We start from the raw sequence: 27,115 nt of genomic DNA, 5'->3' as shown, positions 1-27,115 counted from the left end.
GGCTGTGTTTACCTGGCTGAGTTCATGAGCTGATTTGGGCCATCAGTTGATTGACAGATGTAGGTCCTACTGTAGAACGATACACTTTTCTCCAGTGTGGATGCTAGCCCACAATTTATAGTTAGGCTATGTAGAATTTCTAGAGGTGTGTAGAGTACTGGAAATCTGTACTTTAATTGTAATTTACTCAAGTAAAAGTAGCCCTCTTAAACTACTTGAGTAAAAAAGTATCTGGCCAGAAAACTAAATACTAGTTACAAATTTAGTATGGTAATTTGTTACACCTTCTGATAAACTGTGACGGCAAACAAAAAGGACAACTTAGTGCAATAAATTTTACATTAATTTAATATTTTAAGCCTGCCAGCGCCGTCTTGCAGATGTCCTCTAGCACAGGTAGTTTCCAATGAAGACTGACATCAAACAGTCTGTAGGCTGTACAATTTTAAATGACGGTCTTATTCAAAGTTGACTTAATATATATCAATGTGCTTAATTTCATAAAGTAAATGGTACTCGAGACATTGGAATAATTTTACAATTTCAATAGCATTAATAAATGTATTTCACAATATAATTTCAAGCTCATGTGGTGGTGAATGCGTACTAAAAAGACTTACAAGTGTGATGTTTCATTTTTCACTCTGAAAGAAATATCAAGGAGAGTCGGACAATTATTACAACGATATCAAAATTTCACTATCAATCATGACACATTTCAGCATGTAATTAAACATCAACGTAGGTATTCAGGTAAGAATGTTGGTAATAAAAAATCAATCAGTGCAGAACTCAATTGCCAAAGTCGACGAAATCATATTTTTCTTGCCAAGGTAAGATTTACCCTCCTTCTCTTGCAAAACTCTCCTTTCCACTGAAGGGTATTTATTTTCTTGGCTGGCCTATTTTTCTCACCCTCGGTTGTGCTGCTACAAGCTGTAAATAAAGACACACACACACACACAATGTATTTCTAGTATGTGGCACAAAAAGCTTACTGAGATGATACACTGACTGTATGACATGTGCTTTATAGTTCTTATCATAAAAACAGAATGGCATTTTGACACACACACACACACACACACACACGGAGTGAAAGGGAGAGCAATGGATTGGGAGGGTGCTGCGCTGGACTGACCGGTTGATCTAGCTAACGTTAGCAAGCTTAGTTAGCAAGCTACATTGCGACTTACCCAACTTGTAAGTCGCTCTGGATAAGAGCGTCTGCTAAATGACTTAAATGTAAATGTACATGGTTGACACTGCAGCTAGCTAGCTTGCGCAACTTGCCACATTGGCTTCAGAAACCGCCAGAAGGTTCTGTTTGCCACAGAAAGCGTTTTGATTAAAATCAAATGTAGTTTTGTCACATGCTCCAAATACAACAGTGAAATGCTTACTTACAAGCCCTTAACCAACAATGCAGTTAAAAAAAATAAGTAAATAATAGATAAATAAAAGTAACAAGTACTTAGAGCAGCAGTAAAATAACAATAGCGAGGCTATATACAGGGGGTACCGGTGCGGGGGCACCAGTTAGTTGAGGTAATTGCGGTACTGTAATACGTAGGTAGAGGTTAAGTGACTATGCATAGATAACAACAGAGAGTAACAGCAGTGTAAAGGGGGGGGGGGGGGGGGCAGTAATGCAAATAGTCCGGGTAGCCATTTGATTATCTGTTCGGGAGTCTTATGGCTTGGGGGTAGAAGCTGTTAAGGAGCCTTTTGGACCTAGACTTGACGCTCTGGTACCATTTGCCGTGCGGTGTCTGTTTTGCCCGTCTTTATCTTTTCTTTTTATTGGCCAGTCTGAGAGATGGCTTTTTCTTTGCAACTCTGCCTAGAAGGCCAGCATCCCGAAGTCGCCTCTTCACTGTTGAAGTTGAGACTGGTGTTTTCCGGGTACTATTTAATGAAGCTGCCAGTTGAGGACTTGTAAAGCATCTGTTTCTCAAACTAGACACTAAGGTACTTGTCCTCTTGCTCAGTTGTGCACTGGGGCCTCCCACTCCTCTTTCTATTCTGGTTAGAGCCAGTTTGGGGGGAGTAGTACACAGCGTTGTATCAGATCTTCAGTTTCTTGGCAATTTCTCGCATGGAATAGCCTTCATTTCTCAGAACAAGAATAGACTGACGAGTTTCAGAAGAAAGGTCTTTGTTTCTGGCCATTTTGAGCCTGTAATCGAACCCACAAATGCTGATGCTCCAGATACTCAACTAGTCTAAAGAAGGCCAGTGATTGCTTCTTTAATTAGAACAACAGTTTTCAGCTGTGCTAACATAATTGCAAAAGGGTTTTCTAATGATCAGTTAGCCTTTTGAAATGATCAACTTGGATTAGCTTAAACAACGTGCCATTGGAACACAGGAGTGATGGTTGCTGATAATGGGACACTGTACACTACAATAATAATTTACAACATTAATAATGTCTACAGTGTGTTTCTGATCAATTTGATGTTATTTTAATGGACAATTTATTTTTTCTTTCAAAAACAAGAACATTTCTAAGTGACCACAAACTTTTGAACGGTAGTGTACGTACAGTCACTGTGGGGACGACGTCATCGACACACTTATTGATGAAGCCAGTGACTGATGTGGTGTACTCATCAACGCCATCGGAAGAATCCCAGAACAGTATTCCAGTCTGTGCAAGCAAAACAGTCCTGTAGCTTAGCATCTGCTTCATCTGACCACTTTTTATTGGTTGTCACTGGTGCTTCCTGCTTTAGTTTTTGCTTGTAAGCAGGAATCAGGAGGATAGAATTATGGTCAGATTTGCCAAATGGAAGGTGAGGGAGAGCTTTGTACGTGTCTCTGTGTGTGGAGTAAAGGTGGTCTCGAGTTTTCTGTGTTTTTTAAAATTATTGTTTGTTTTCCTCTGGTTGCACATGTGCCATCCTGGTAGAAATGAGGTAAAACGGATTTAACTTTCCCTGCATTAAAGTCTCCGGCCACTAGGAGCGCCGCCTCTGGATGAGCGTTTTTCTGTTTGCTTGTGGCCATATACAGCTCATTGTGTACGGTCGGTATTAGTGCCAGCATCTGTTTGTGGTAGTAAATAGACTGCTACGAAGAATATAGATGACAACTCTCTTGGTAAGTAGTGCAGTCTACAGCTTATGAGATACTTTACCTCAGGCAAGCAAACATCGAGACTTCCTTAGATTTCGTGCACCATCTGTTGTTTACATAGATAGCCACCCCTTGTTTTACCAGAGGCGCCTGTTCTGTCCTGCCGAAAAAGCATAAAACCCGCCAGCTGTGTTATTCAGCCACGACTCGGTGAAACATAAGATATTATAGTTTTTAATGTCCTGTTGGTAGGATATACGTACGTTGGAAAATAGGACCGATGGTAAAGGCAGATTACCCACTCGCCGTCCGATCCTTACAAGGTACCCAGATTCAATCTGTTCTCCTCTACCTTTCCTGGCTGGCAAAGAACAAGGATGTTGTCTCTGGTTTTGAATCTGAATTTAAAGAACTGAATCTGAATGCATTTGAAAATATATATTTTTGATCAACTTGAAATTATAGTTTGTAAACTTCATACACAGACAATGAATACAATATCTACCATATTGAATATATACATACATATTTGAATATTCCGTTAAATGTTATTTGAAAACTGAACGCAATATTAATTAAATTCAGTTTTAAATCATGAAATATAAGTTAAATGTCTTAATTCAATGATCCAATTTGTGCATTACAAATTCAAAAATGTTGAATTCAGTATCATTAAACAAATTCAGAGTTATGGAATTCAAGTACAATTTCATTTGGTTATGAAATCACTCCATACGTATCCATGTCTGCTGACTAATTAGGCCTCATTTGTTTAAGCTCCTGATCTTCTGGAGGTGTGGTGCCTTCCCTCCTGCAAGACCCCCTTCCCCTCTCCTTCACCTCCCTTGCTTTGTGGCCACACTCAAAAGTTCCTGTGCATGAGCTTTATAAATAAGAGAAAGGATGGCACAGTGGGGGGAGGGAGCAGAGCGGGGCAGAGTTAGGGGTGGTCGTCATGGATTCCTCACCATAGCAACCGGCAAACGTTTACAAAGCATTGAGGAATTTCCAGATATCAGCTGGATTATTGGAGCCCCCAGAGAACGGCTCTCATTTGAAACAAACACTGCTTATCGTCAGTACCCTGGCAGGGGTAGGAACCCCACTGCCATTTTCTTCTTTTTTTTTCTCTTTTCTTTGGTGGGGCTGTGGAAGTTTTATTTATTTTATTTTCAATCCCTCCTTCTCCCCTCTTTCTTTCTCTGAAAGAGAGAGCCTTTGTCACTCCATTTTTTTGCTCTTCTCACTGCCTTTTGCCATGCTGTGCATATTTTCTCCCAATGTTCGAGAGAGAGTGTTTACAGTTTGGAGGACCAGGCCTCCTAAATCCTGACAATACTCACAACTGTTTTCACCACAACTTTTTCCACCTGCTTCTTTCCTAGCAGCTGGACTTCTACTAAGCAGCTGTTTAGTGTTGCTGTCTTTACCAGTGTTGTTAATGTTCCATTAATAAAGGCCAGAAGTAAGGCACCTTTGGGGCTCTGAGGTGACTCCGTGTGACTTGGCAGGGGCCTGGAGCCTGGTCTGGACCCCCCCTGGGCAATATGAAAGCCCTGGCCCTTCTCTCAGGCATGCTGTGAAAAGCCCATTTGTTTGGCATGGCAGCATATGTGCAGGCCTGGCTCTGAGTAGGGATGCATGCTGTCTGTTCTCGTGTCCTGTCTGGCAGGGCTGTGCATCTTGTCTCTTGCCTTGGATATCCTTGTGCTCACTACTCCTCTTCCCCATCCCTCTCTCCCCTGTAGGTTCCCAGCATGCAGAGTTCAGAGGGAGGGTCCGATTCGTCGTCCAGTGTGGCGCTGCGTACGTCCACCTCCGCCCAGGCCCCCGTGGTGCAGCCTGTCCCAGCCTCACAACAGGTAAACCATTACACTATCAACAAGACAGGCCCTAGTTTTGTTGGACCTGGACAACTGTTCAGTCGTGTGGTCAGGTGCTACAAAGAGGAACCTCTGAAAATTACAATTGGCTCAGAACAAGGCAGCACGGCTGGCCCTTAAATGTACACAGAGAGCTAACATTAATAATATGCATGTAAATCTCTCATGGCTCGAAGGGGAGGAGAGATTGACTTCATCACTACTTATTTTTGTAAGAAGTGTTGACATGCTGAATGCACCGAGGTGTCTGTTTAAACGACTAGCACACAGCTCGGACTCCCATACATACCCCACAAGACATGCCACCAGAGGTCTCTTCACAGTCCAGAAGTCCAGAATAGACAGACTATGGTAGGTGCACAGTACTACATAGAGCCATGGCTACATGGAACTCTATTCCACATCAAGTAACTGATGCAAGCAGATAAAAATACACCTTCTGGAACAGCGGGGACTGTGAAGAGACACACACGCTTACACATAAGACGCACTCTACACACACGTACACATGGATTTTGTATTGTGGAGTAGTGGCCTGAGGGAACACACTTAATGTGTTGTGAAAAATGTTATGACATGTCATGTAATGTAGTATTTTAAATTGTATAGAACTGCCTTAATGTGGCTGGACCCCAGGAAGACTGCAGCAGCTAATGGGGATCCTTAATAAATAAATATATAAAACCAGGCTGTACTCTCTCACATGCAGCACAGTGGGTCTCTCTCACTCAACCATAACTCTACCTCACAGTACTAGGGCTGTGATGGTCATGACATCATTTTGTCAGCTGGTTATTGTCATCCGGTTATTGACCGTTAATTAACGTTTAACATATCCACGCCTCCACACATACGAGCCGCTGATGCATGCCTTTGGAACTTCTACATTTAAAACATTTAATTTAATATACACATCACAATAAATCCATTATTTATTTTAGTCAGGTCTAAAGGAAAATTATGATATGAATAAAATGTATTTCAGAAGAACAGAATGAGGTGGCCTTCTGTAGGCCTATTATCTGGCTATGCTCCATGCCATAGGCTGTAGGCTTACTCATTTAGTTGACAAGATATGCTTATAAATTCATGACATAAGTTTATAGTAAGAAGAATATAATTGAACTTAATTGATATTTTTGGTGGTTATGTTGAGCTACAAGTTAACATTTTGAAAGTAGTCCTGTATGCTAGATTTAGTTATTTGGCAACTTTAGTTGTGAATGATATAAACCTTAGAATGTTTTAGAAATCAAACGTATATGGGCTGTGCGTTATGACTGTAGGCTATTGATGATTTGAGAAAGTAGCAAAAAAAGCTTGCCCTCTGTACCTTGCCTCAGGCTGCACAGCTGTTCTCTCATCAAGTGATCATATTTTCATCCATCAGACAATTTTCAATTTAATCTTGTCTTTACTAATATGTAAAATTGGTTTAGATTTAGAATGGCCCATTATCAAATAAAAGGAACAGGGGCAGGGGGAAATGCATGTCATCTATATGCAATCGAATGGCGCCGAAGAACATGGCTATTGTTTTACAATCTCCCAACCGATTGTGAAATTGTGTAACTTTTTGTGTACATAATGTTGCTGCTACAGTCTCTCTGCTACCGTCTCTCCGAAAAGATCTTCTGGACATCAGAAAAGAGATTACTCACCATGGACTGGAAGAAACTTTTTCCTTTAATGAGTCTGACGAAAAGGATATCCTGCTTTAACTGGAACAGGCACAGATCCATGCCGTTTGCGTGAAGAAGACGCTGGGAAAGGGGACGCAGATCGGGAATCCTTCTGAGAAGCCAGAGGCAAGCGAGTAAACTACCAATGGCTTTGATTCTCGTTGCTAACATGCAATCGTTAGAAAATAAAATTGATGACCTATTATTAAGATGATCCTACCAACGGGACATAAAATGTTACAGTTTAATGTTTCACCGAGACGTGGCTGAAGGAAGAAACGGATAATATAGAGCTGGTGGGATTTTCCATGCACCGGCAGAACAGAGACGCTACCTCTGGTAAGACGAGGGGTGGGTGTGTGCCTTTTTGTCAATAACAGCTAGTGCGCGATGTCTAATTAAAGAAGTCTTGAGGTATTGCTCGCCTGAGGTAGAATACCTTATAAGTTGTCGACCACACTATCTACCGAGAGTTCTCATCTGTATTATTCGTAGCCGTCTATTTACCACCACAAAGCGAAGCTGGCACTAAGACCGCTCTCAACCAACTCTGTAAGGCCATAAGCAAAGAAGAAAATGCTCACCCAGAAGCGGCGCTCCTAGTTGCCGGGGACTTTAATGCAGGCAAACTTAAATCAGTTTTACCAAATTTTTACCAGCAAGTAACATGTGCAACCAGGGGAGGGGGGGGGGAATCCTAGACCACCTTTACTCCACACGCAGCGATGCATATAATGCTCTCCCCCGCCCCCCATTTGGCAAATCTGACCACAATTCTATCCTCCTGCTTACAAGCAAAAACGAAAGAAGTACCAGTGACTCGCTCAATACAGAAGTGGTCAGATGCCGCGGATGCTACACTACAGGACTGTTTTGCTTGCACAGACTGGAATATGTTCCGGGATACATCCAATGACATTGAGGAATACACCACCTGTCATCGGCTTCATCAAAAAGTGCATCGACGACGTCGTCCCCCACAGTGACTGTATGTACATATCCCAACCAGAAGCCATGGATTACAGGCAACATCCACATCGAGCTAAAGGCTAGAGCTGCCGCTTTCAAGGAGCGGAAGACTTATCTGGACGCTAATAAGAAATCCCGCTATTCCCTCGGACGAACCATCAAACAAGCAAAGCGTCAATACAGGATTAAGATCGAATCCTACTACACCGGCTCTGACACTCGTCGGATGTGGCAGGGCGTGAAAACTATTACGGACTACAAAGGAAAATGCCTTTTTTATGCTCGCTTCGAGGCAAGCAACACTGAAGCATGCACGAGAGCACCAGCTGTTATGGATGACTGTGTGATAACGCTCTCGGTAGCCGATGTGAACAAAACCTTTTAAACAGGTCAACATTCACAAAGCCACTGGGCCAGACGGATTACCAGGATGTGTACTCAAAGCCTGCGCGGACCAACTGTCAAGTGTCTTCACTGACATTTTCAACGTCTCCCTGGCTGAGTCTGTAATACCGACATGTTTCATGCAGACCACCATAGTCCCTGTGCCCAAGGAAGCGAAGGTAACCTGCCTATATGATTACCGCCCTGTGGCACTCACGTGAGTAGCCATTAAGTGCTTTGAAAGGCTGGTCATGGCTCACATCAACAGCATCCTCCCGGACACCCCAGACCCACTCCAATTTAAATACCGCCCCAACAGATCCACAGATGACGCAATCTTAATCGCACTCCACACTGCCCTTTCCCACCTGGACAAAAGAAACACCTATGTGAGAATGCTGTTCATCGACTACAGCTCAGCGTTCAACACCATAGTGCCCACGAAGCTCATCACTAAGCTAAGGACYCTGGGACTAAACACCTCCCTCTGCAACTGGATCCTGGACTTCCTGACTGGCCGCCCCTAGGTGGTAAGAGTAGGCAGCAATACGTCTTGCACGCTGATCCTTAAAACTGGGGCCCCTCAGGGGTGTGTACTTAGTCCCCTACTGTATTCCCTGTTCACCCACGACTGCGTGGCCTAACACGACTCCAACACCATCAAGTTTGCTGATGACACAACAGTGATAGGCCTGATCACCGACAATGATGAGACGGCCTATAGGGAGGTGGTCAGAGACCTGGCAGTGTGGTGCCAGGACAACAACCTCTCCCTCAATTTGAGCAGGACAAAGGAGCTGATCGTGGACTACAGGAAAAGGTGGGCCGAACAGGCCCCCATTAACATCGACGGGGCTGTAGTGGAGCAGGTTGAGAGCTTCATGTTCCTTGGCGTCCACATCACCAACGAACTATCATGGTCCAAACACACCAAGACAGTCGAAGAGGGCACGACAAAACCTTTCACCCCCAGGAGACTGAAAAGATTTTGCATGGGCCCCCTCATCCTCAAAAGGTTCTACAGCTGCACCATCGAGAGCATCCTGACCGGTTGCATCACCGCCTGGTATGGCAACTGCTCGGCATCTGACCGTAAGGCGCTACAGAGGGTAGTGCCAACGGCCCAGTATATCACTGGGGCCAAGCTTCCTGCCATCCAGGACCTATATAATAGGCGGTGTCAGAGGAAAGCCCATAAAATTCAGACCCCAGTCACCCATGTTATAGACTTTTCTCTGCTACTGCACGGCAAGTGGTACCGGAGCGCCAAGTCTAGGACCAAAAGGCTCCTCAACAGCTTCTACCCCCAAGCCATTAGACTGCTGAACAATTCATAAAAATCGGACAATTTACATTGACCCCCCCCTTGTACACTGCTGCTACTCGCTGTTTGTTACCTATGCATAGTCACTGCCTCCACCTACATGTACAGATTACCTCAACTAGGCTGTATCCCTGCACACTGACTCGGTACCGGTGCCCCCTGTATATAGCCTCGTTATTCTTATTGTGTTACTACTTTTTATTTTAGCCTACTTGGTAAATGGTTTCTTCTTGAACTGCACTGTTGGTTAAGGGCTTGTAAGTACGCATTTTCACGGTAAAGTCGACACTTGTTGTATTCGGCGCATGTGGCAAATTAAGTTTGATTTGAATAGCGACTGGAGGCCGCGTGCTTTCCAACCGGTCTATTTTCTTTGGGATACTTCGGGTTTAAAGCAGAGCATGTGCTTAATATGAGCAGCTAGGACTGGGCGGTGTACTGTATTTTACGATATGCCGATGTTGATGTAGAGACCTTTTGGGGTTTTTACTTTACCTACTATAACGGTATTTAAATGTGATACGCCGTGTGTAACGTCCGTTTTTATAGTTCACTACTTGAGTTTTCTCTATCTCTATGCCGCTTTCCACACAGACCTAGCCCCGTCACTCAAGGAGCGCATTTGTTGTTCCTCGAGCACTAGACACTTGTGTTCAGTCTGCATGCTGAATGTAGCACATGCAACAATTTTGATGACAAGGATGCTGTTTTAACTTTGCTTCTTAATATAAATCCACTAGCGTTCTATAATTGCATTATTAGTTTATTTCTTACATCTGCAAACAGCTCATTTGTATTTTATTAGCAAGTTGGTCCTAAATCTTGTTAGCTGAAAATCACTAATGCTAATCGGTAGCTAGCTAATAAATGTACTGAGTCAGAGCAAACGTAATTCGCTATACAGCCTGATAATACCAGTGATGGTGTAGACCTAAATCAGCATGTTTGTGAAACAGTGTCTTCTAAATCAAAGAAGAATACGTGAAGCAAGAATGTTAGCTACATTGAGGAACTGAGAGAACATTTAATGTAGCTAAATATTATAGGGTGCCCTAGGAAACGCTTAAGTGATAATGCCCTCGATGCCGGTGTTTGGAGGATATATTGGCACGGGTTTGTTAGTCCCGGGTTACCAACATATTCAAATAATTATTTTTTTCATTAATGTTAATTTGATGAATTTATTCATTCTATTTAATCCTTCCAAAAGATATAGTCCTGACACACATCTAGGGTTGCTACCCAAGCTGGCTGGTTGTTCGGTTGCCAGAGACGCAACCCAGTTGTTCAGTCTTTTTGTTCTGTATCAATGGACTCAACCCAGTTGTTCGGTCGAAATGTTCCATTGCCATATTGGCTGGCAACATTCTTATCCCTTGCTTGCTAGCTAGCTAACTTACAGTAACGTCAAACAGCGCAGCCAGAATAACAACAGTAGCTGCATTTGCATTTGTTTAAGCTGTTTTCTCGTCACATGTTTTTGGATACATCCATAGCAATGAGCTAATGAGGCACTATTTCGCTTGGCATAGAAAATGTGCTCTCTCGTCAGGACAGTGTTCAGAGGAGCTAGCCAACAACACAGCTAACATAATCACTTCAAACTGAAACTAAAAAGACTGCAAACTAGCTGCACTTTGTTTCGTTTGACCTTTTTTCCCCCAATTTATATTTCTTTGTATATATTCATAAAAAAACTGCCAGCTGATACATGATTTCGACTGATTGAGAAGCGCTGCCTGCTTGTCTCGTCCAGATCTTGACACGTTCATTACTATGGGACAGCTGGAGATTGAATTTGAATATTGAAACAATGTTGCAAATGTCGGAGAGACAGACTGCAAGGTTTTTACAAATCTCCGTTGTTGAAAACTAAATGTTACTCTAAAAGAAATGTGAGATAATGTCTAGATTTTTATAGTGGAGATCACGTTTGTAAGTCGCTCTGGATAAGAGCGTCTGCTAAATGACTTAAATGTAAATGTAAATGTAATAAAGTGCCTGGCTGGGCTGATGAGACAGTGGATTGCACACTCAGATGGAACAGAGTAAATAGGCATTTTACATCATATATTTAGCCGGTGGTAACTTGCGGAATAGACACCGGCTGGAATGCGGGTTTAACCAATCAGCATTAGAACCACCTGTTGTATAATTGTCAACGTCCTACCCAGTAAAAATAACTCCTCCCTGGCATTTTCATTTGTCAAGTCAAACACTGTATTTAAGTGCCCGCTATTATATTCTAACTATGGAATTTGAATGATCATTCTATTTCCATGATTCCAACAGTTCACCCAAGTGTTTTGCTCTAAATCGCAAGTCAAATTGAAATTGCAACATTTGCTTAAAAATAAGGCCTTGATTGTTTGCCCATATTGTGCAGCCCTACTTGGCAGTTTGGAAATTCTCAAATGAGTGCAGGTAATGCAGCAATTGCTGAAAGTGTTTTTTTTATTTTATTGTTTTTTACTGTTTTGAACTGGTCAATTGAACTATCAGAATGGAGACAGAGCCATTGAAATCACTTAAAATGTATGTGTTGCCACCTTACGGCCACCCCGTCATACCGTCCGATTTTTTAAAATATCGTGATAGGATATTTTGGCCCTATCGCCCAGTCCTATGAGCAGCTGAGAAATAAATATAACACTTATTTCACTCCACACATCAACCATTGTTTGAGGAGCATGCCCTCTCTGCCCGACATGATATTCCGCCTAAACTCTGTATGCCATGGCCTCCAACCTTGTTCCTGCAGCTACCCAGTGCTGAATTTGGGAAACCAAGTGGAATCTGTTTGTGCACATCGATAGTATCATGTTTTCAAACCAAACATATTTCACTAAACTGCTGACAGCCCGTCTGTACGCTCGAGAAAGGAATAAAGAAGAGAGCATAGGAGATGGAAACGCATGGTGGTGAGATTCTGTAGCTAAAGGTAATGTGTTGCCCAATTAATGATGAAAATATACAACATTCCCTGTTACTAAGCTATTCAAATTCACAATCAATGAACCAACAGCATCATCTAGGGCTATATTATGTTCTCTCCGAGACTCATGGGTTGACATTTTGGAGCGTAGCGTAAGGTAACCAGTCCATCCAATATACATAATACAGTCCACACTCAAAGACGATTACTCCCCAAAAAAATGAATGTTCAAGTATAGGCCAGACCAATTATGTACCAAAGACATCTTAATAATTTTTGTTTTAGTTTTTTTTTGCAATGAGTAATATGCGGTAGGCTATGTATTGTATAATGGCACAATAATAATTTGAACTCTGCTCTAATATGCGAATGAGAGTTTTTAATTAATCATCACCTTAGATAGTGCTGTACATTTCGTTGTGTTAGGCTTTCAAACAACATCCAGAACTACCATGTTTTACACTCAGTTTCAACCTGCTGTTGAACTTCTTTCTTCAAACTGATCATTACAGTTATGTGAGTTTGATAGGCCTAAGTGTGTAAGTATGATAGACCTCCTGTTTTGATAAGTGTTTGATGTGATTTTAGATTGCATTTGCATTGATGTCAGAGTGGTTAGAGGAACAATAGAGCCCTGAGTACCAGGCCATTAGGACCTGTTGGTTGTTACCGAGTTGGGTACTACCAAAGCATGTCCGGAGTGCAAAAATGTATATTACCATGACTCAACGGTCACGTGGAATTTTACTGCGGTCATGACTAACAGTCACCACAACAGCCCTACACAGTGCTCTACATCACAGCATCCCACCTCACTCCCAACACACAATATTCTCCCCAGGGGAACCAAGCCACTCACGCCATGCACTGGGGAAGAGCAGCAGAATGTTAAAAGGGAATTCTCAACAACCCTGTTGATTTTATTAATCATTTATACCAGATGTATTATACTGCAGAGCAATCCTTTAATGTGAATTTATTTCCAGTCTACAGTACATTAAGAACCCCAAAAATATGTCAACAAGCATTTGCCTAGATGTGGCTGACGGCATCATGAATCATTTGATATCATGTTGTCGTGTGTGATCAGATCTGGCTAGGCAGGAGTTTCTCATTAGTACAATTAGGACCTATAACCTTGTATTGCCACAGCTGTTCAAAGTTCTGGGAAAAGGACATGGGTTGACGAGAGAATCCATAGAAACCAAGCAGTAAATATCCGTATGTTAATATTTTTGGATAGTGTATAATATGTGCCTTGACAGCTGGCTATGCTTGAGAGAAGCCAGTGCTGAACTATAGGCCTATACTACGCCGCAGTCTACCTCAAAAAAAAAATTTTTCTATAAGAGGAAATAGATTTTTTTTAATTTTTTGTTGTCATGAACACACATCTCCATCAACACTACCCTGAAGAGGGATACCAGGAGTGGTCTTCTGCAACCGCCAAAGAAAAACGTCCCAAACAAACATTGTGGTCTCCTGTAATTAGTGAAAGACTAGAATGGACTTGCACAAAAATATGTTGACTGTAAGGCTGCATTGCTGCTGGATAGGAAAGCATAGTCTTTCCCACCAGCATTCACTTCATAGTTGTCTTAAGAAGAAAGGTTTTGCACAAGCCACAGTGTACATATAATAAGGAAGGATATTCTACCAAAAGTCATGTCAAAAATTCAGTCAAGTTCCATGTTTCGTTTGTGGTTATCTGGTATTCTTTCCATAGTGTGTGTTTTGCGTGTGCATCTTATGTGCTTACCAATAATGGTGCGTGTCCTCTCCCCCCAGAGGGTGCTGGTTCAGGCCACAGGCTCAGCCCAGAAAGGAGCGCAGGTGCAGCAGCTGTCAGTCCCCCGGGTGCAACAGGTCCCTCAGCAGGTACACACCGTCTCCTCACCACCCCTCCTTCCTTCTCTCCAGCCCCCAGGACACTCAATCAGTCGGGCTTTATCCACACGCACAGCATGGCTCCACCACAGTAGCATCAGACATATTGATACCAATCACATTCTCCACTGTATTGTAAGCGTTGTTGCTTTTGAATGGTATTGGTTTCTAACTGATATAATGGCTGTTAGATCTCAATCAGGTGTGCTTCAAGTGCTCAGCAGGGATTTTCTTTTTTCTCAGCATGACACTTTAGTCCCACTGCCACCTACTGACAGCACTGTGGTAATATATTTTTTTACATTTGTATTTTATTTAACTAGGCGAGTCAGTTAAGAACAAATTCTTATTTACAATGATGGCCTAGGAACAGTGGGTTAACTGCTTTGTTCAGGGGCCGAACGACAGATGTTTACCTTGTTAGCTCGGGGATTTGATCTAGCAATCTTTCGGTTACTGGCCCAATGCTCTAACCACTAGGCTACCTGCTGCCCAAATCAATATTATGATTACGGAAGACATGAGTTACTCTATTTTGATTACTAACAAGCATAGATGTTTTATCTCATTTCAAGGAATGAAAAATAGCCTAGAAGTGGATACTCCCTCTTGATGACAATAATGCTCAATGGTTGTGTTTGTCTCGCCATAGGTCCAGCAGATCCATCATGTCTACCCCTCCCAGGTTCAATATGTGGGAGAGGGGGGAGAAGCAGTTTACACTAATGGAACCATGTAAGTACTGCAGTGCTCTTCATTTAAGGCAATGGAATATGTTCCAGCGGGCTTTAAAATACTTCTAAATAGAATACCATGAAAAGATGCACTATGTAGAAATCGCTCTGCCATTTCCTGGTTGCAAAAACTGAAAATAAGCAAACTATTAGAATTTATGTGACAGAACAAGCAAGTATAGTGTAGAGAATCATTGTACCATCTAAACCACTGTGATATATTTTCCATAACCAAAAATATTGTATTTTCAGCTGTTAGAAGCTGGTGTACAAAACTGAAAGTAAGCGCAAAAACAAAACCGATCTACTGCTTCTTAGACTTGCTTTCGAAGAGAATGACCGATCTATAACACATATTTCTATTTAAATTTGGTCGTGTCACCCCAAAAATGTCATATTGCTGCTTTTAAAGCTAATTGAACCCCTAACGTGAGATTGTAGATGTGTAGTATTATAATTAAAAACACAAACTAAGTGAATAATGTTATGGAATTGCTGTTTCATTCAGAATAAATCTGAGGTCATACCTTTAACTTATGGCACCTCTCTCTCCAGCCGGACAGCCTACTCCTATAACCCTGAGGCCCAGCTGTATGGCCAGGGCAGTGGAGGAGCCTATTTTGACTCTCAGGGCGGGGGTTCCCAGGTCACGACGGTGGTCTCCTCCGCCAGCGGTGTGCCGCCCCACGGCATGGTGGGCATCGCCATGGATGTGGGCGGCAGTCAGATCATCTCAGGTGGCAGCACCTACCTGATCCACGGCGGGGGCATGGAGGGAGGCCGCCACCACGCCTCACACTCCTCCCGCTCCTCCTCCGCCATGGTGAGCACCTTGGATGAGTTACATATACTCTGTGTCCTTGTTGGGATTTATGGATTTAGTAGGAAGAATTACGTTTCCAGTCCAGTAGGTATCTCCGTGAAATGATTGTGATGTGACTATGTAAGTCCATCAAACCATATGGAATTGAAGAGGCACCAACACCTTTAGAAATGAATGCCATGTCTGAGAGTCAGTTATTCCAACTCATACCAAACATGAGGGATGGTTTATGGTTTCCATTACTAAACAGCTTTTTAAGCCGTGCATGGWTTGAAGTGTTCTCTGAAGTGTGTATAAGTCATTAGTTACACCAACAAACAAATTGCCCTGCTGTAGCAGACACATTCCCTGCTGTGCGCTGCTGTGCCTGTGACGCACGCTGGTGTGACTATCCTCACCACTGCCTGCCTGGCCTATCTGCTGAGCCTCAGGGAAACCTGAGTATGGGGTGGGCCTCAGCCTTCCCAGTGCCCCATGGCGTTACGGGAGAAGCGGGACAGGGGAAGCAGGGTGCAGGCTGGTTTAAGTAATTTGGCTATACTTTGTTTTAGAGTTTTTCACAGGCACTTGAGCGCCCTGCAAAACAAAGCAACCCCTGGGCCTCATTTGGCCAACAGCCCTTAGAAGACTTTGGAAGGATGCCTGCTTTTTTTTCTTCTCAGGTTTTGTCATTCGCTATGCCTGCTAGTTTAACTCCTTTCTATTTTCTCTAGTCCATGATACCGCAGGAAAAAAGTCTAAATGATCTGGTCAATTGATTGAAATGGTTCCTTTGGGATAACAAATGGAAAGAAAAGATGGGGGATGATATGGAAATACATTGCTCCTGTTGGAGGTTTTTCTATTAGGACTGTATTTGTGTTCTAAATGGATTGCAACAGTGACTGTTACATATAACTTCTCAAGTTTTGCATTGTGTGGTGATTTTCATTGGGTGTTAGGTGGAATTTGTCGACTCATTGTCATTGCGCATGGTGTGACCCTGTTTGCAGAGACTATTTGCATACATTAGTGTCAGACAAGGAGGGCCTTCAGTCAGCAGCTTAACCCCTTGAGTCCCTCTCATTTGCATGCTTTTTCAGCCAATAATGAATTTGGCTGCAACATTGACTGAGGGTAATGGAAATGCAGAGATCTGGCTGCTGCTAACCTTCTTATTTCCTTTCTGTTTTGTGTTTTTGTTTTCCCCCTTTCGTTTTCCTCCTTTTTTCTACATCCTGTTTCATTTTTTGCATGCTCATTTTTTTCTTTAGCTTGAAATGGCGATTGAAAACCTCCAAAAGTCGGAAGGGATTGCAACTCACAAAAGCAGCCTGCTCAACAGCCATGTAAGTCAATCAGGAACTTTCTTTGAAAAGGACTAGAAAGGCCTGCCTTTGTCTCCCTGGCTCTACCTTACCACTTCACTGTGATTTCTGCTGAAGGAAACATACTGACAGACTACTGCTAGCCTTAGTGTGCTGTGACCCAAAACACTGCATTGTCTGACCAGATACTTTCCTTGCATCTGCTGCCACTTGTTTCTCAACAAGTTATTGATTGGGGGACTTGCTGCTGGCTGAGCTTGCCTTGTCCTTGTCTTCAAATCAAATTTTATTTGTCACATACACATGGTTAGCAGATGTTAATGCGAGTGTAGCGAAATGCTTGTGCTTCTAGTTCCGACAATGCAGTAATAACCAACGAGTAATCAAACCTATCAATTCCACAACTACTACCTTATACACACAAGTGTAAAGGGATAAAGAATATGTACTTAAAGATATATGAATGAGTAATGGTACAGAACGACATAGGCAAGATGCAGTAGATGGTATCGAGTACAGTATATACATATGAGATGCATAATGTAGGGTATGTAAACGTTATATTAAGTGGCATTGTTTAAAGTGGCTAGTGATACATTTTTGATCAATTTCCATTATTAAAGTGGGCTGGAGTTGAGTCAGTATGTTGGCAGCGGCCACTAAATGTTGATGGCCTTGAGATAGAAGCTGTTTTTCAGTCTCCCGGTCCCTGCTTTGATGCACCTGTACTGACCTCGCCTTCTGGATGATAGCGGGGTGAACAGGCAGTGGCTCGGGTGGTTGTTGTCCTTAATGATCTTTATGGCCTTCCTGTGACATCGGGTGGTGTAGGTGTCCTGGAGGGCAGGTAGTTTGCCCCCAGTGATGCGTTGTGCAGACCTCACTACCCTCTGGAGAGCCTTACGGTTGTGCCGACAGTTAGCCTTACCAGGCGGTGATACAGCCCGACAGGATGCTATCGATTGTGCATCTGTAGAAGTTTGTGAGTGCTTTTGGTGACAAGCCGAATTTCTTCAGCCTCCTGAGGTTGAAGAGGCGCTGCCTCCCTTCTTCACAACGCGTCTGTGGTGGGTGGACCAATTCAGTTTGTCCGTGATGTGTACACCGAGGAACTTAACTTACTACCCTCTCCACTACTGTCCCGTCGATGTGGATAGGGGGTGCTCCCTCTGCTGTTTCCTGAAGTCCACAATCATCTCCTTTTGTTTGTTGACGTTGAGTTTGAGTCTGACAGAAGCTACGCGTGTATTTAACCTGTTGCGTTTTCAGATTCCCCATCCTCCACATGGTGACAGCTACGTGATTGTTATAGGACATAACGCCATGCACCCTTTCTACTGTCAGGGAAGCACACATTCACATGCGAATCAAGACCCGCTCATTATTTGTCAACAATACATGTTGTATAATGTGAGCCGGGTTGTTGGTCACATCTCCATAATTACAGTGTGATATGGTAATAGAAGCAGTACTACTTGACTCTCTTACTTATTATGCCACCAGAGCTGTCATTCAAACCAGCTATTTCATTAGATGTTAGGGGGTTATCTCCATTCCGGCTCTTAACCCTCGGTCACCTCTAGAATCTTTATTATCAAGCAGCTCCACCTGACAGTCATATTGTTGTCTCAACTCCACACTGTGTCTGTCACATCTGGCCCACCCTGTAAATTTAGATAAATATCCATATGTTTATATTTCAACTGCCATCATCTTATTTTTACCTTAGCCTAGTCTCCATCATCCACACAGACAGGTAATAATTGTCTCCACCCTGGGGAATAGGGGACCACAGAGTTCTATATTTCTCTCTTGGACAGGTATAATATGAATGAGCAATTATCACATCAAATATACTAATTCACTCCCTCTGACGAAATAAAAATTATCTCTTGTTTAAACTCATAATCAGGTGGTGGAGTGTGTGTGTGTGTACTCGTGTGTGTGTGTGTGTGGTGTGTGTGTGGTGGTTGTATACCTGCATTTATCACATCAAATATACTAATTCACTCCCTTTGACAGTTAACACAAAATCTCTCTCCTTTAAACTCACTAAACAGGTGTTGTGTGTGTGCGTTACCTCTGGTGTGTACGCGATCTGTTGTTCTTGATGATGTGTATGCTTCTGTGTGTGTTTGTTATCTGGCTCATGTTTTGTCTTTGCTGCATGGTTGCTTTACCTTGGTGTTTGCACTGGCGACTTGGCTGTTGAAATCACTCGTTATGTGCTGCCTGGTGTGTTGCTGCTTTACCTTTTCTGTGTGTGCGCGCGCGCGTTACCTCTCGCTGTGTGTCTCGCGGCGCTGTCGTCCTCATGTTTGTTTTGCGCGGCGTGCTGTGCTTTCACTCTATCTTGTGTTGATGTGTGTGCTTATTGCTGGCGCGTGCTTGTACTCTACTTGTCTGGGGTTGAGTGGTCTTGGCTGTGGGCGCGTTGATCTGTTTCTGTGTGTTGTCGTCTCGTCTGTCTTGCGTGTACCTCATGATGTGTGTCTTAGTCCGTCTGCTTGTGATGTGTTCTTCTGTATGTGTGGTTTTTGGTGCTTGTGTTTTTTTGTGTGTGTTCGTTAGTTTGCCCTTTCTGTTGACATGCTGTTTACTTTTTGGCAGCGTTGTTCGCTTATTGGGATGCTGTTTTAATCTTCTGGATAATTCGCTGGCGCGCCGATACCTGCTTGTTGTGTTCTTACTGGGCTGTGGTTGCGCTTTGCGTGATGTTTACGTGCTTCATGTGTTATGCTGAGACTGTGTTTTTTTGCGTGTGTGTTTTTTGGATGCTTGTTGTTTCTTGCTGCGCTTTGACCCTGGTGTGGCTTGCTTCTGCCTTGGTGTAGCGCGTCGTGTTGTTTCGGTGCATGCATGTGTTTGCTGCCTGTTGTAACCTCTGTGTGTGTTTTATGTGCTGTTGTATGACGGTGTTTTTTTTCCTCTGGTGTTGTGTTTGTGACGTTTGATCACTCGTTGTTGTTTTGTTGTGAGTTGTCGTTTGTTTGTTTGTGTTACTTGCTGTTTTGTTGGTCGTATGGTGTTGACTCTGGTGGTGGCAGGTGTTTATTTCGTACCTGGTGTGTTGTGGGTGTTGTGTTGTACCCCTGATGTTACTCTGTGCTGGTTGGTACACTTTGGTGTTTTTTGATGTGTTTTGTGTTCTTTTTGCTATTGCGGATGGCTGGTCTTCTTTTTTGTTGTGGTGGTGTTTAACCTGTGTGTGATGTGTTTTTGCCTGTGTGTTGTTTTTGGTGTGTTCTGTTTTGTGAATGTTTTTTTTTATGCTGTGTGTATATACTGTCTCGTTTTGGCGTACCTCTCGTGCTGTTTGTGTTTTTTGTGCTGTGTTCTTTGCCTGATGGTTTATCTATGTTTGTGTGGTACTTACTTTGTTGGTTATTATTGATGGTTATTTGTGTGTGTTGACGTGTCGGTTTGTTAATCCCTCTGTGCTGTGGTACCTCTTGGAATGTGTGTCTGTATTCTTGCTGGTGTGTTATCTCGTGTAGTCTGGTACCTGTGGTGTGATCTGAGCTTGCTGTTTTAGTTATTACTACTGTGTGTGGTGTACTGATCCCCTCGTTTGTATTTTGCTACATCCCCTGTGTGTGTTTGGTTACCATCTCTGTGCTGTTGTGTGTGTACGAGCCTATTGTGTGCGCGTGTGTTGCCGTTGTAACCTGGTTGTGTGTGTACCTCGTGTGTGCAGTGTACTGCTGGATGTTGGTCTGTTATTTTACCCTTGTGTGGCGTGTATGCCTGTTGTGTGTTGTAGTGTTACGTTTACCTGCGTCAGTTGTGTATCATCTTTTGACTGTGTGTGTGTGTGTGTGTGTGTGTGTGCGTGTACCTGTGTGTGTGCGCGTGTACCTGTGCGTGCGGGGGGTGTGCACGCCTGTGTGGTTGCCTGTGTGTGTGTGTGTACCTGCTATACCTCAAATATACAAATTCACTCCCTTTGACAGTTTTAACACAATCTAAATTCTCTCTCCTTTAAACTCACTAAACAGGTAGTTGGCGTGTGCGTGTACCTGGGGGGAAAAGGAGTGGTTTTGGGTGGTAAATCTCGGTAACCGGGTTCTAGCCTTTCAACCCTAGGATGGAGGTGTACTGTAAGGATCAGAGTGCAGCAGACAGGGTCCAGTAGGTGTGACTGACTGTGTGTTACTGTGCTGTGTGTGTTTTAGCTGCAGTGGCTGCTGGATAACTATGAGACAGCAGAGGGGGTGAGCCTGCCCCGAAGCTCCCTCTACAACCACTACCTGCGCCACTGTCAGGAGCAGAAACTGGACCCGGTCAACGCTGCCTCCTTTGGGAAACTCATCCGCTCCGTCTTCATGGGCCTCAGGACCCGCCGCCTCGGCACAAGGTAAGACCGTGAGGGTGATGAAGAGCAGGGTAGTGTTAATGATGGATTGGATTGATTGATGTGATGGTGAGTATTTATTCTGATGATAAGACTTACAAAGCTGAATACAATATTTGCTTATTAACCCCTAATGTTCCAGGGGCAACTCCAAATACCACTACTATGGCATTAGACTGAAGCCAGACTCCCCACTCAACAGACTGCAAGAGGACTCTCAGTACATGGCCATGAGACAGCAGCCTGTGCACCAGAAACAAAGGTGAGCCCTACCTCTCACATCCTCCTCTACTCTAGTTTTCTTTAATCTATACTGTCAGCTCAAGTTCATTTGTGTTGTTCTTTTTTAAAGAATTGACCTCATGTCCTCTGCCCAAAACCCCTTTTAATGGACTTTATAATGCTATGCTTCTCTGCAGCAGAGTGAAATGGTGCGCTCACCCTTATTTCAGATACATGGTTTATTTAACCTCTCACACCTGCCTTTATTCTCCACCCTCTCCTCGCCACTGCTCTTTTGTGCTTCCTCTCCTTTCCCAGTCATCCTTTAGTTCTTCCCAGCCCCACCCAACATAGCTGTGCTGCCCTCTCCCCTCTACGCAGGTTCAAGCCCCTCCAGAAGGTGGATGGCATGGGGGACAGCCTGTCAGGAGGCTCCCAGCATTCAGCCAGCACCCCAGAGCAGTCTGTGGCAGCCCAGAGCCAGCACCACCAGCAGTACATTGGTAAGGATCGCCGCTAGCCACACTGTAACAGTCAGGCAGCGCATCATGTCCCCTGTACCAAAACAGAGCTCATATTAATGCCATAGTTTGTGAATAAAGGATATACAGTGGGGCAAAAAAGTATTTAGTATTTAGTCAACTTCTCCCACTTAAAAAGATGAGAGAGGCCTGTAATTTTCGTCATAGGTACACTTCAACTATGACAGACAAAATGAGGGGGAAAAATCCAGAAAATCACATTGTAGGATTTTTTATGAATTTATTTGCAAATTATAGTGGAAAATAAGTATTTGGTCACCTACAAACAAGCAAGATTTCTGGCTCTCACAGACCTGTAACTTCTTCTTTAAGAGGCTCCTCTGTCCTCCACTCGTTACCTGTATTAATGGCACCTGTTTGAACTTGTTATCAGTATAAAAGACACCTGTCCACAACCTCAAACAGTCACACTCCAAACTCCACTATGGCCAAGACCAAAGAGCTGTCAAAGGACACCAGAAACAAAATTGTAGACCTGCACCAGGCTGGGAAGACTGAATCTGCAATAGGTAAGCAGCTTGGTTTGAAGAAATCAACTGTGGGAGCAATTATTAGGAAATGGAAGACATACAAGACCACTGATAATCTCCCTCGATCTGGGGCTCCACGCAAGATCTCACCCCGTGGGGTCAAAATGATCACAAGAACGGTGAGCAAAAATCCCAGAACCACACGGGGGGACCTAGTGAATGACCTGCAGAGAGCTGGGACCAAAGTAACAAAGCCTACCATCAGTAACACACTACGCCRCCAGGGACTCAAATCCTGCAGTGCCAGACGTGTCCCCCTGCTTAAGCCAGTACATGTCCAGGGCCGTCTGAAGTTTGCTAGAGAGCATTGGGATGATCCAGAAGAAGATTGGGAGAATGTCATATGGTCAGATGAAACCAAAATATAACTTTTTGGTAAACTCAACTCGTCGTGTTTGGAGGACAAAGAATGCTGAGTTGCATCCAAAGAACACCATACCTACTGTGAAGCATGGGGGTGGAAACATCATGCTTTGGGGCTGTTTTTCTGCAAAGGGACCAGGACGACTGATCCGTGTAAAGGAAAGAATGAATGGGGCCATGTATTGTGAGATTTTGAGTGAAAACCTCCTTCCATCAGCAAGGGCATTGAAGATGAAACGTGGCTGGGTCTTTCAGCATGACAATGATCCCAAACACACCGCCCGGGCAACGGAGTGGCTTCGTAAGAAGCATTTCAAGGTCCTGGAGTGGCCTAGCCAGTYTCCAGATCTCAACCCCATAGAAAATCTTTGGAGGGAGTTGAAAGTCCGTGTTGCCCAGCAACAGCCCCAAAACATCACTGCTCTAGAGGAGATCTGCATGGAGGAATGGGCCAAAATACCAGCAACAGTGTGTGAAAACCTTGTGAAGACTTACAGAAAACGTTGCCAACAAAGGGTATATAACAAAGTATTGAGATTAACTTTGTTATTGACCAAATACTTATTTTCCACCATAATTTGCAAATAAATTCATTAAAAATCCTACAATGTGATTTTCTGGATTTTTTTTCTTCTAATTTTGTCTGTCATAGTTGAAGTGTACCTATGATGAAAATTACAGGCCTCTCATCTTTTTAAGTGGGAGAACTTGCACAATTGGTGGCTGACTAAATACTTTCTTGCCCTACTGTAGGCTTTTAGATAGCTTGCCCTACTGACAGGCTTTTAGATAGCTTGCATGGTAGCCTAGGGCAAGACTAGCACAGTTTGATCACTGGATGCAAGAATAATGTAGATAAAAAAAAAAAATAATAATATTGATCTCTCATCACAGGATTATCAGACACCACTTTGTTGTTTGGGATTTAACTGTGTCATTGTGTCTGCAGATGTGTCCCATGTCCTGCCCCCGTTCCCCATCCCTGACCTGGGCACCCAGCCCCTCCCCGAACGCATCAACATGAACGACGTGAAGAAGTTGCAGAACCTGTACAGGGATCACTGTGAGGTACGTACACCACAGCGCCAACTAGCTGCAAACTCTGAACTGCTCTGGTCTGGTCTAGTGCAACCGGCGCTGCCAGAGAGCGAGGCTGCAGCCCTCAACAGGTGTCCTGTCCAATGTTCTTTCTAAGCCGCGCAGCTCCTGGAGCAGTCCAGCGCAGAAGAATTGCCAGCCCATGCAGACGCACAATAGATTGGTCTTCACTAAAATGTACACTAGCTTTCCTGATTTGCTGTGGAAATTGGGATTGAATCAACGTAAATTTGGTTTGTTGCATTGAAATATATTTAACTTCATGACTGAGTTGGTGATTTTGTTGTAGGCTGAGGAGCAGCTTTGTTCTCTCTTACGGGTGCAAGTGTTTTTTTCCATCACCCCTGGTCGGAGAGGAGCCTATAATGCGCATTTGAGATCACAGAGCAGCGTGTAGCCGTGTGTGCACATTTGTTGATATTCTTTGAGTTACTAGCCCGGTTATAGCAAATTTTGGTCAGGAATGGGAGAGTTTTTGCTTCCTACAAGAGCACATAACTTGAACATACAGTGCCTTCAGAAAGTATTCACACCCCTTGACTTTTTCCACATTTTGTTGTTTCTGCCTGAATTTAAAATGGATTAAATTGAGATTTTGTGTCACTGGCCTACGCACAATACCCCATAATGCCGAAGTGTAATTATGTTTTTACAAATKAAAACCTGAAATGCCTTTGGTCAATAAGTATTCAACCTCTTTGTTATGGCAAGGCTAAATAAGTTCAGGAGTAAAAATGTGCCAAACAAGTCACAAGTTGCATTGACTCACTCTGTGTGAAATAATAGTGTTTAACATGACTAGCTGATCTGTGTACCCCACACATACATACAATTATCTATAAGGTCCCTCAGTCGAGCAGTGAATTTCAAACACAGATTCATCCACAAAGACCAGGGAGGTTTTCCAATGCCTCGCAAAGAATTGGCGAAATCCAAGATGGAGTAGCAGTCAGACGTCTTTGTCTTTGTCCTGTCGTGTCCCTTGTATATATATTTTTCTTCGCATATCTTTTAAAAATATTTTCCTTAACCTCAACTACTAAATACTCTCCTGCAACCCGCCTCACCCAATGTGGCGTGGATCTGTTTTTTTTTCTAAAGTATTTCTATTTACTTCGGATCTGGAATCCCTCAACTGATGCTAGCCAGCTAACTACCTACCAGCTATCAGTCAGCAAACCACTGCTAGCGGTCATCAGCTAACCTTTAGCTCGGAAAGCTCTCGCCAGTTCGTACGTGTCTCAAACCAGAGCATAACGGACCTATTTTTTTTTCTCTCCATATCCCCGGATTCCTACCGCAAACTGAACATTTTCATCTGGATCTTCGCAACTAGCTAACCGCAATCCCGGGTGACTACTCCTGGCTAGCGTTTCCATCCCGGAGCAGGCACCAATTAGCCTGAAGCTAGCCCGGCTACGGCTCCTGGGCTACCACCGAAGCACACTCCCGGGCTACAATATCCGGACCCCTTCTACTGCCGGTACGGGGCACGGAACCCCGCCTATCCTCTATGACTGGAATACCGACATAATCTGCCCGAGGATTCCAACAGGCCCCTCAGGCGCGACGTCCGCTGAAGGCCCATTCTGCTAACCCGCGGCCTGCTAGCTACCTAGAGCTACTTGGAACCCTACTAATCCACGACTGGTCTATCAACGTCACCGCACGAAGAGGCAAAAACAGACAACTCCATCGCGACGTCCCCCAAAGGCCCTTCTGCTAACTTGCTAGCCCCGGTCTGCTAACTGCTAACTTGCTAGCCCCGGTCTGCTAACTGCTAACTTGCTAGCCCCGGTCTGCTAACTGCTAGCTTGCTAGCCCCGGTCTGCTAACTGCTAGCTTGCTAGCCCCGGTCTGCTAACTGCTAGCTTGCTTGCCCCGGTCTGCCTAAACTGCTAGCTTGCTTGCCCCGGTCTGCTAAACTGCTAGCTTGCTTGCCCCGGTCTGCTAACTGCTAGCTTGCTTGTCCCGGTCTGCTAACTGCTAGCTTGCTTGCCCCGGTCTGCTAACTGCTAGCTTGCTTGCCCCGGTCTGCTAGCTCTGCGTTGCCCCGGTCTGCTAACTGCTTAGCTTGCTTGCCCCGGTCTGCTAACTGCTAGCTTGCCCCGGTCTGCTAAACTGCTAGCTTGCTTTTCCGGTCTGCTAGCTGCTAGCTTGCTTGCCCCGGTCTGCTAGCTTGCTTGCCCCGGTCTGCTAACTGCTAGCTTGCTTGCCCCGGCCTGCTAACTGCTAGCTTGCTTGCCCCGGCCTGCTAACTGCTAGCTTGTTTGCACCGGCCTGCTAACTGTCTGAATCGCCGTGTCCCCAGCCAGCCCAACCACTCACTGGACCCATATGTTCACTTGGCTACGCATGCCTCTCTCTAATATCAATATGCCTCGTCCATTACTGTCCTGGTTAGTGATTACTGTCTTATTTCACTGTAGAGCCTCTAGCCCTGCTCATTATGCCTTAACCAACCATGTTGTTCCTCCTCCTACATATGCGATGACATCACCTGGTTTAAACGTCTCTAGAGACTATATCTCTCTCATCATTACTCAATGCCTAGGTTTACCTCCAATGTACTCACATCCTACCTTTGTATGTACACTATGCCTTGAATCTATGCTATCGTGCCCAGAAACCTGCTCCTTTTACTCTCTGTTCCGAACGTGCTAGACGGCCAGTTCGTATAGCCTTTAGCCGTACCCTTATCCTACTTCTCTGTTCCTCTGGTGATGTAGAGGTTAATCCAGGTCCTGCAGTGCCTAGCTCCACTCCCACTCCCCAGGTGCTCTCATTTGTTGTCTTCTGTAACCGTAAAAGCCTTGGTTTCATGCATGTTAACATTATAAGTCTACTCCCTAAGTAGACTTGTTTTACTCACTGCTTTAGCACACTCTGCCAACCCGGATGTCTTAGCCATGTCTGAATGCTGGCTTAGGAAAACCACCAAAAACCCTGAAATCTCCATCCATAACTATAACATTTTCCGCCAAGATAGAACTGCCA

At 44.0% G+C, this 27,115-nt stretch overlaps 1 protein-coding gene across 5 annotated transcripts in view; it reads left to right on the top strand.

The window, feature by feature from the left end:
• The window catches only part of rfx2 (regulatory factor X, 2 (influences HLA class II expression)), an 81,423-nt gene that overhangs the window by 33,094 nt on the left and 21,214 nt on the right, over window positions 1–27,115 (top strand). For 2 of the 5 annotated variants that reach the window (XM_024004529.1, XM_024004531.1), the window contains 10 exons: window positions 4,830–4,943; window positions 14,047–14,136; window positions 14,389–14,430; window positions 14,798–14,880; window positions 15,435–15,702; window positions 16,956–17,030; window positions 21,185–21,366; window positions 21,506–21,625; window positions 21,967–22,088; window positions 23,970–24,088. In XM_024004529.1, coding sequence (XP_023860297.1) covers window positions 4,839–4,943; window positions 14,047–14,136; window positions 14,389–14,430; window positions 14,798–14,880; window positions 15,435–15,702; window positions 16,956–17,030; window positions 21,185–21,366; window positions 21,506–21,625; window positions 21,967–22,088; window positions 23,970–24,088 — 1,206 coding nt within the window. In that variant the 5' untranslated portion in view covers window positions 4,830–4,838. The remainder of the gene's footprint in view (window positions 1–4,829; window positions 4,944–14,046; window positions 14,137–14,388; window positions 14,431–14,797; window positions 14,881–15,434; window positions 15,703–16,955; window positions 17,031–21,184; window positions 21,367–21,505; window positions 21,626–21,966; window positions 22,089–23,969; window positions 24,089–27,115) is intronic. The other 3 variants (XM_024004533.1, XM_024004534.1, XM_024004535.1) reach the window with 3 other exon arrangements.

Source organism: Salvelinus sp. IW2-2015, linkage group LG16 (assembly GCF_002910315.2).
Source record: "Salvelinus sp. IW2-2015 linkage group LG16, ASM291031v2, whole genome shotgun sequence".
Classification (NCBI taxonomy): Eukaryota; Metazoa; Chordata; class Actinopteri; order Salmoniformes; family Salmonidae; genus Salvelinus; species Salvelinus sp. IW2-2015.
Note: the sequence above shows the minus strand (reverse complement) of the source record. Positions and strands in the feature narration are given on the sequence as shown.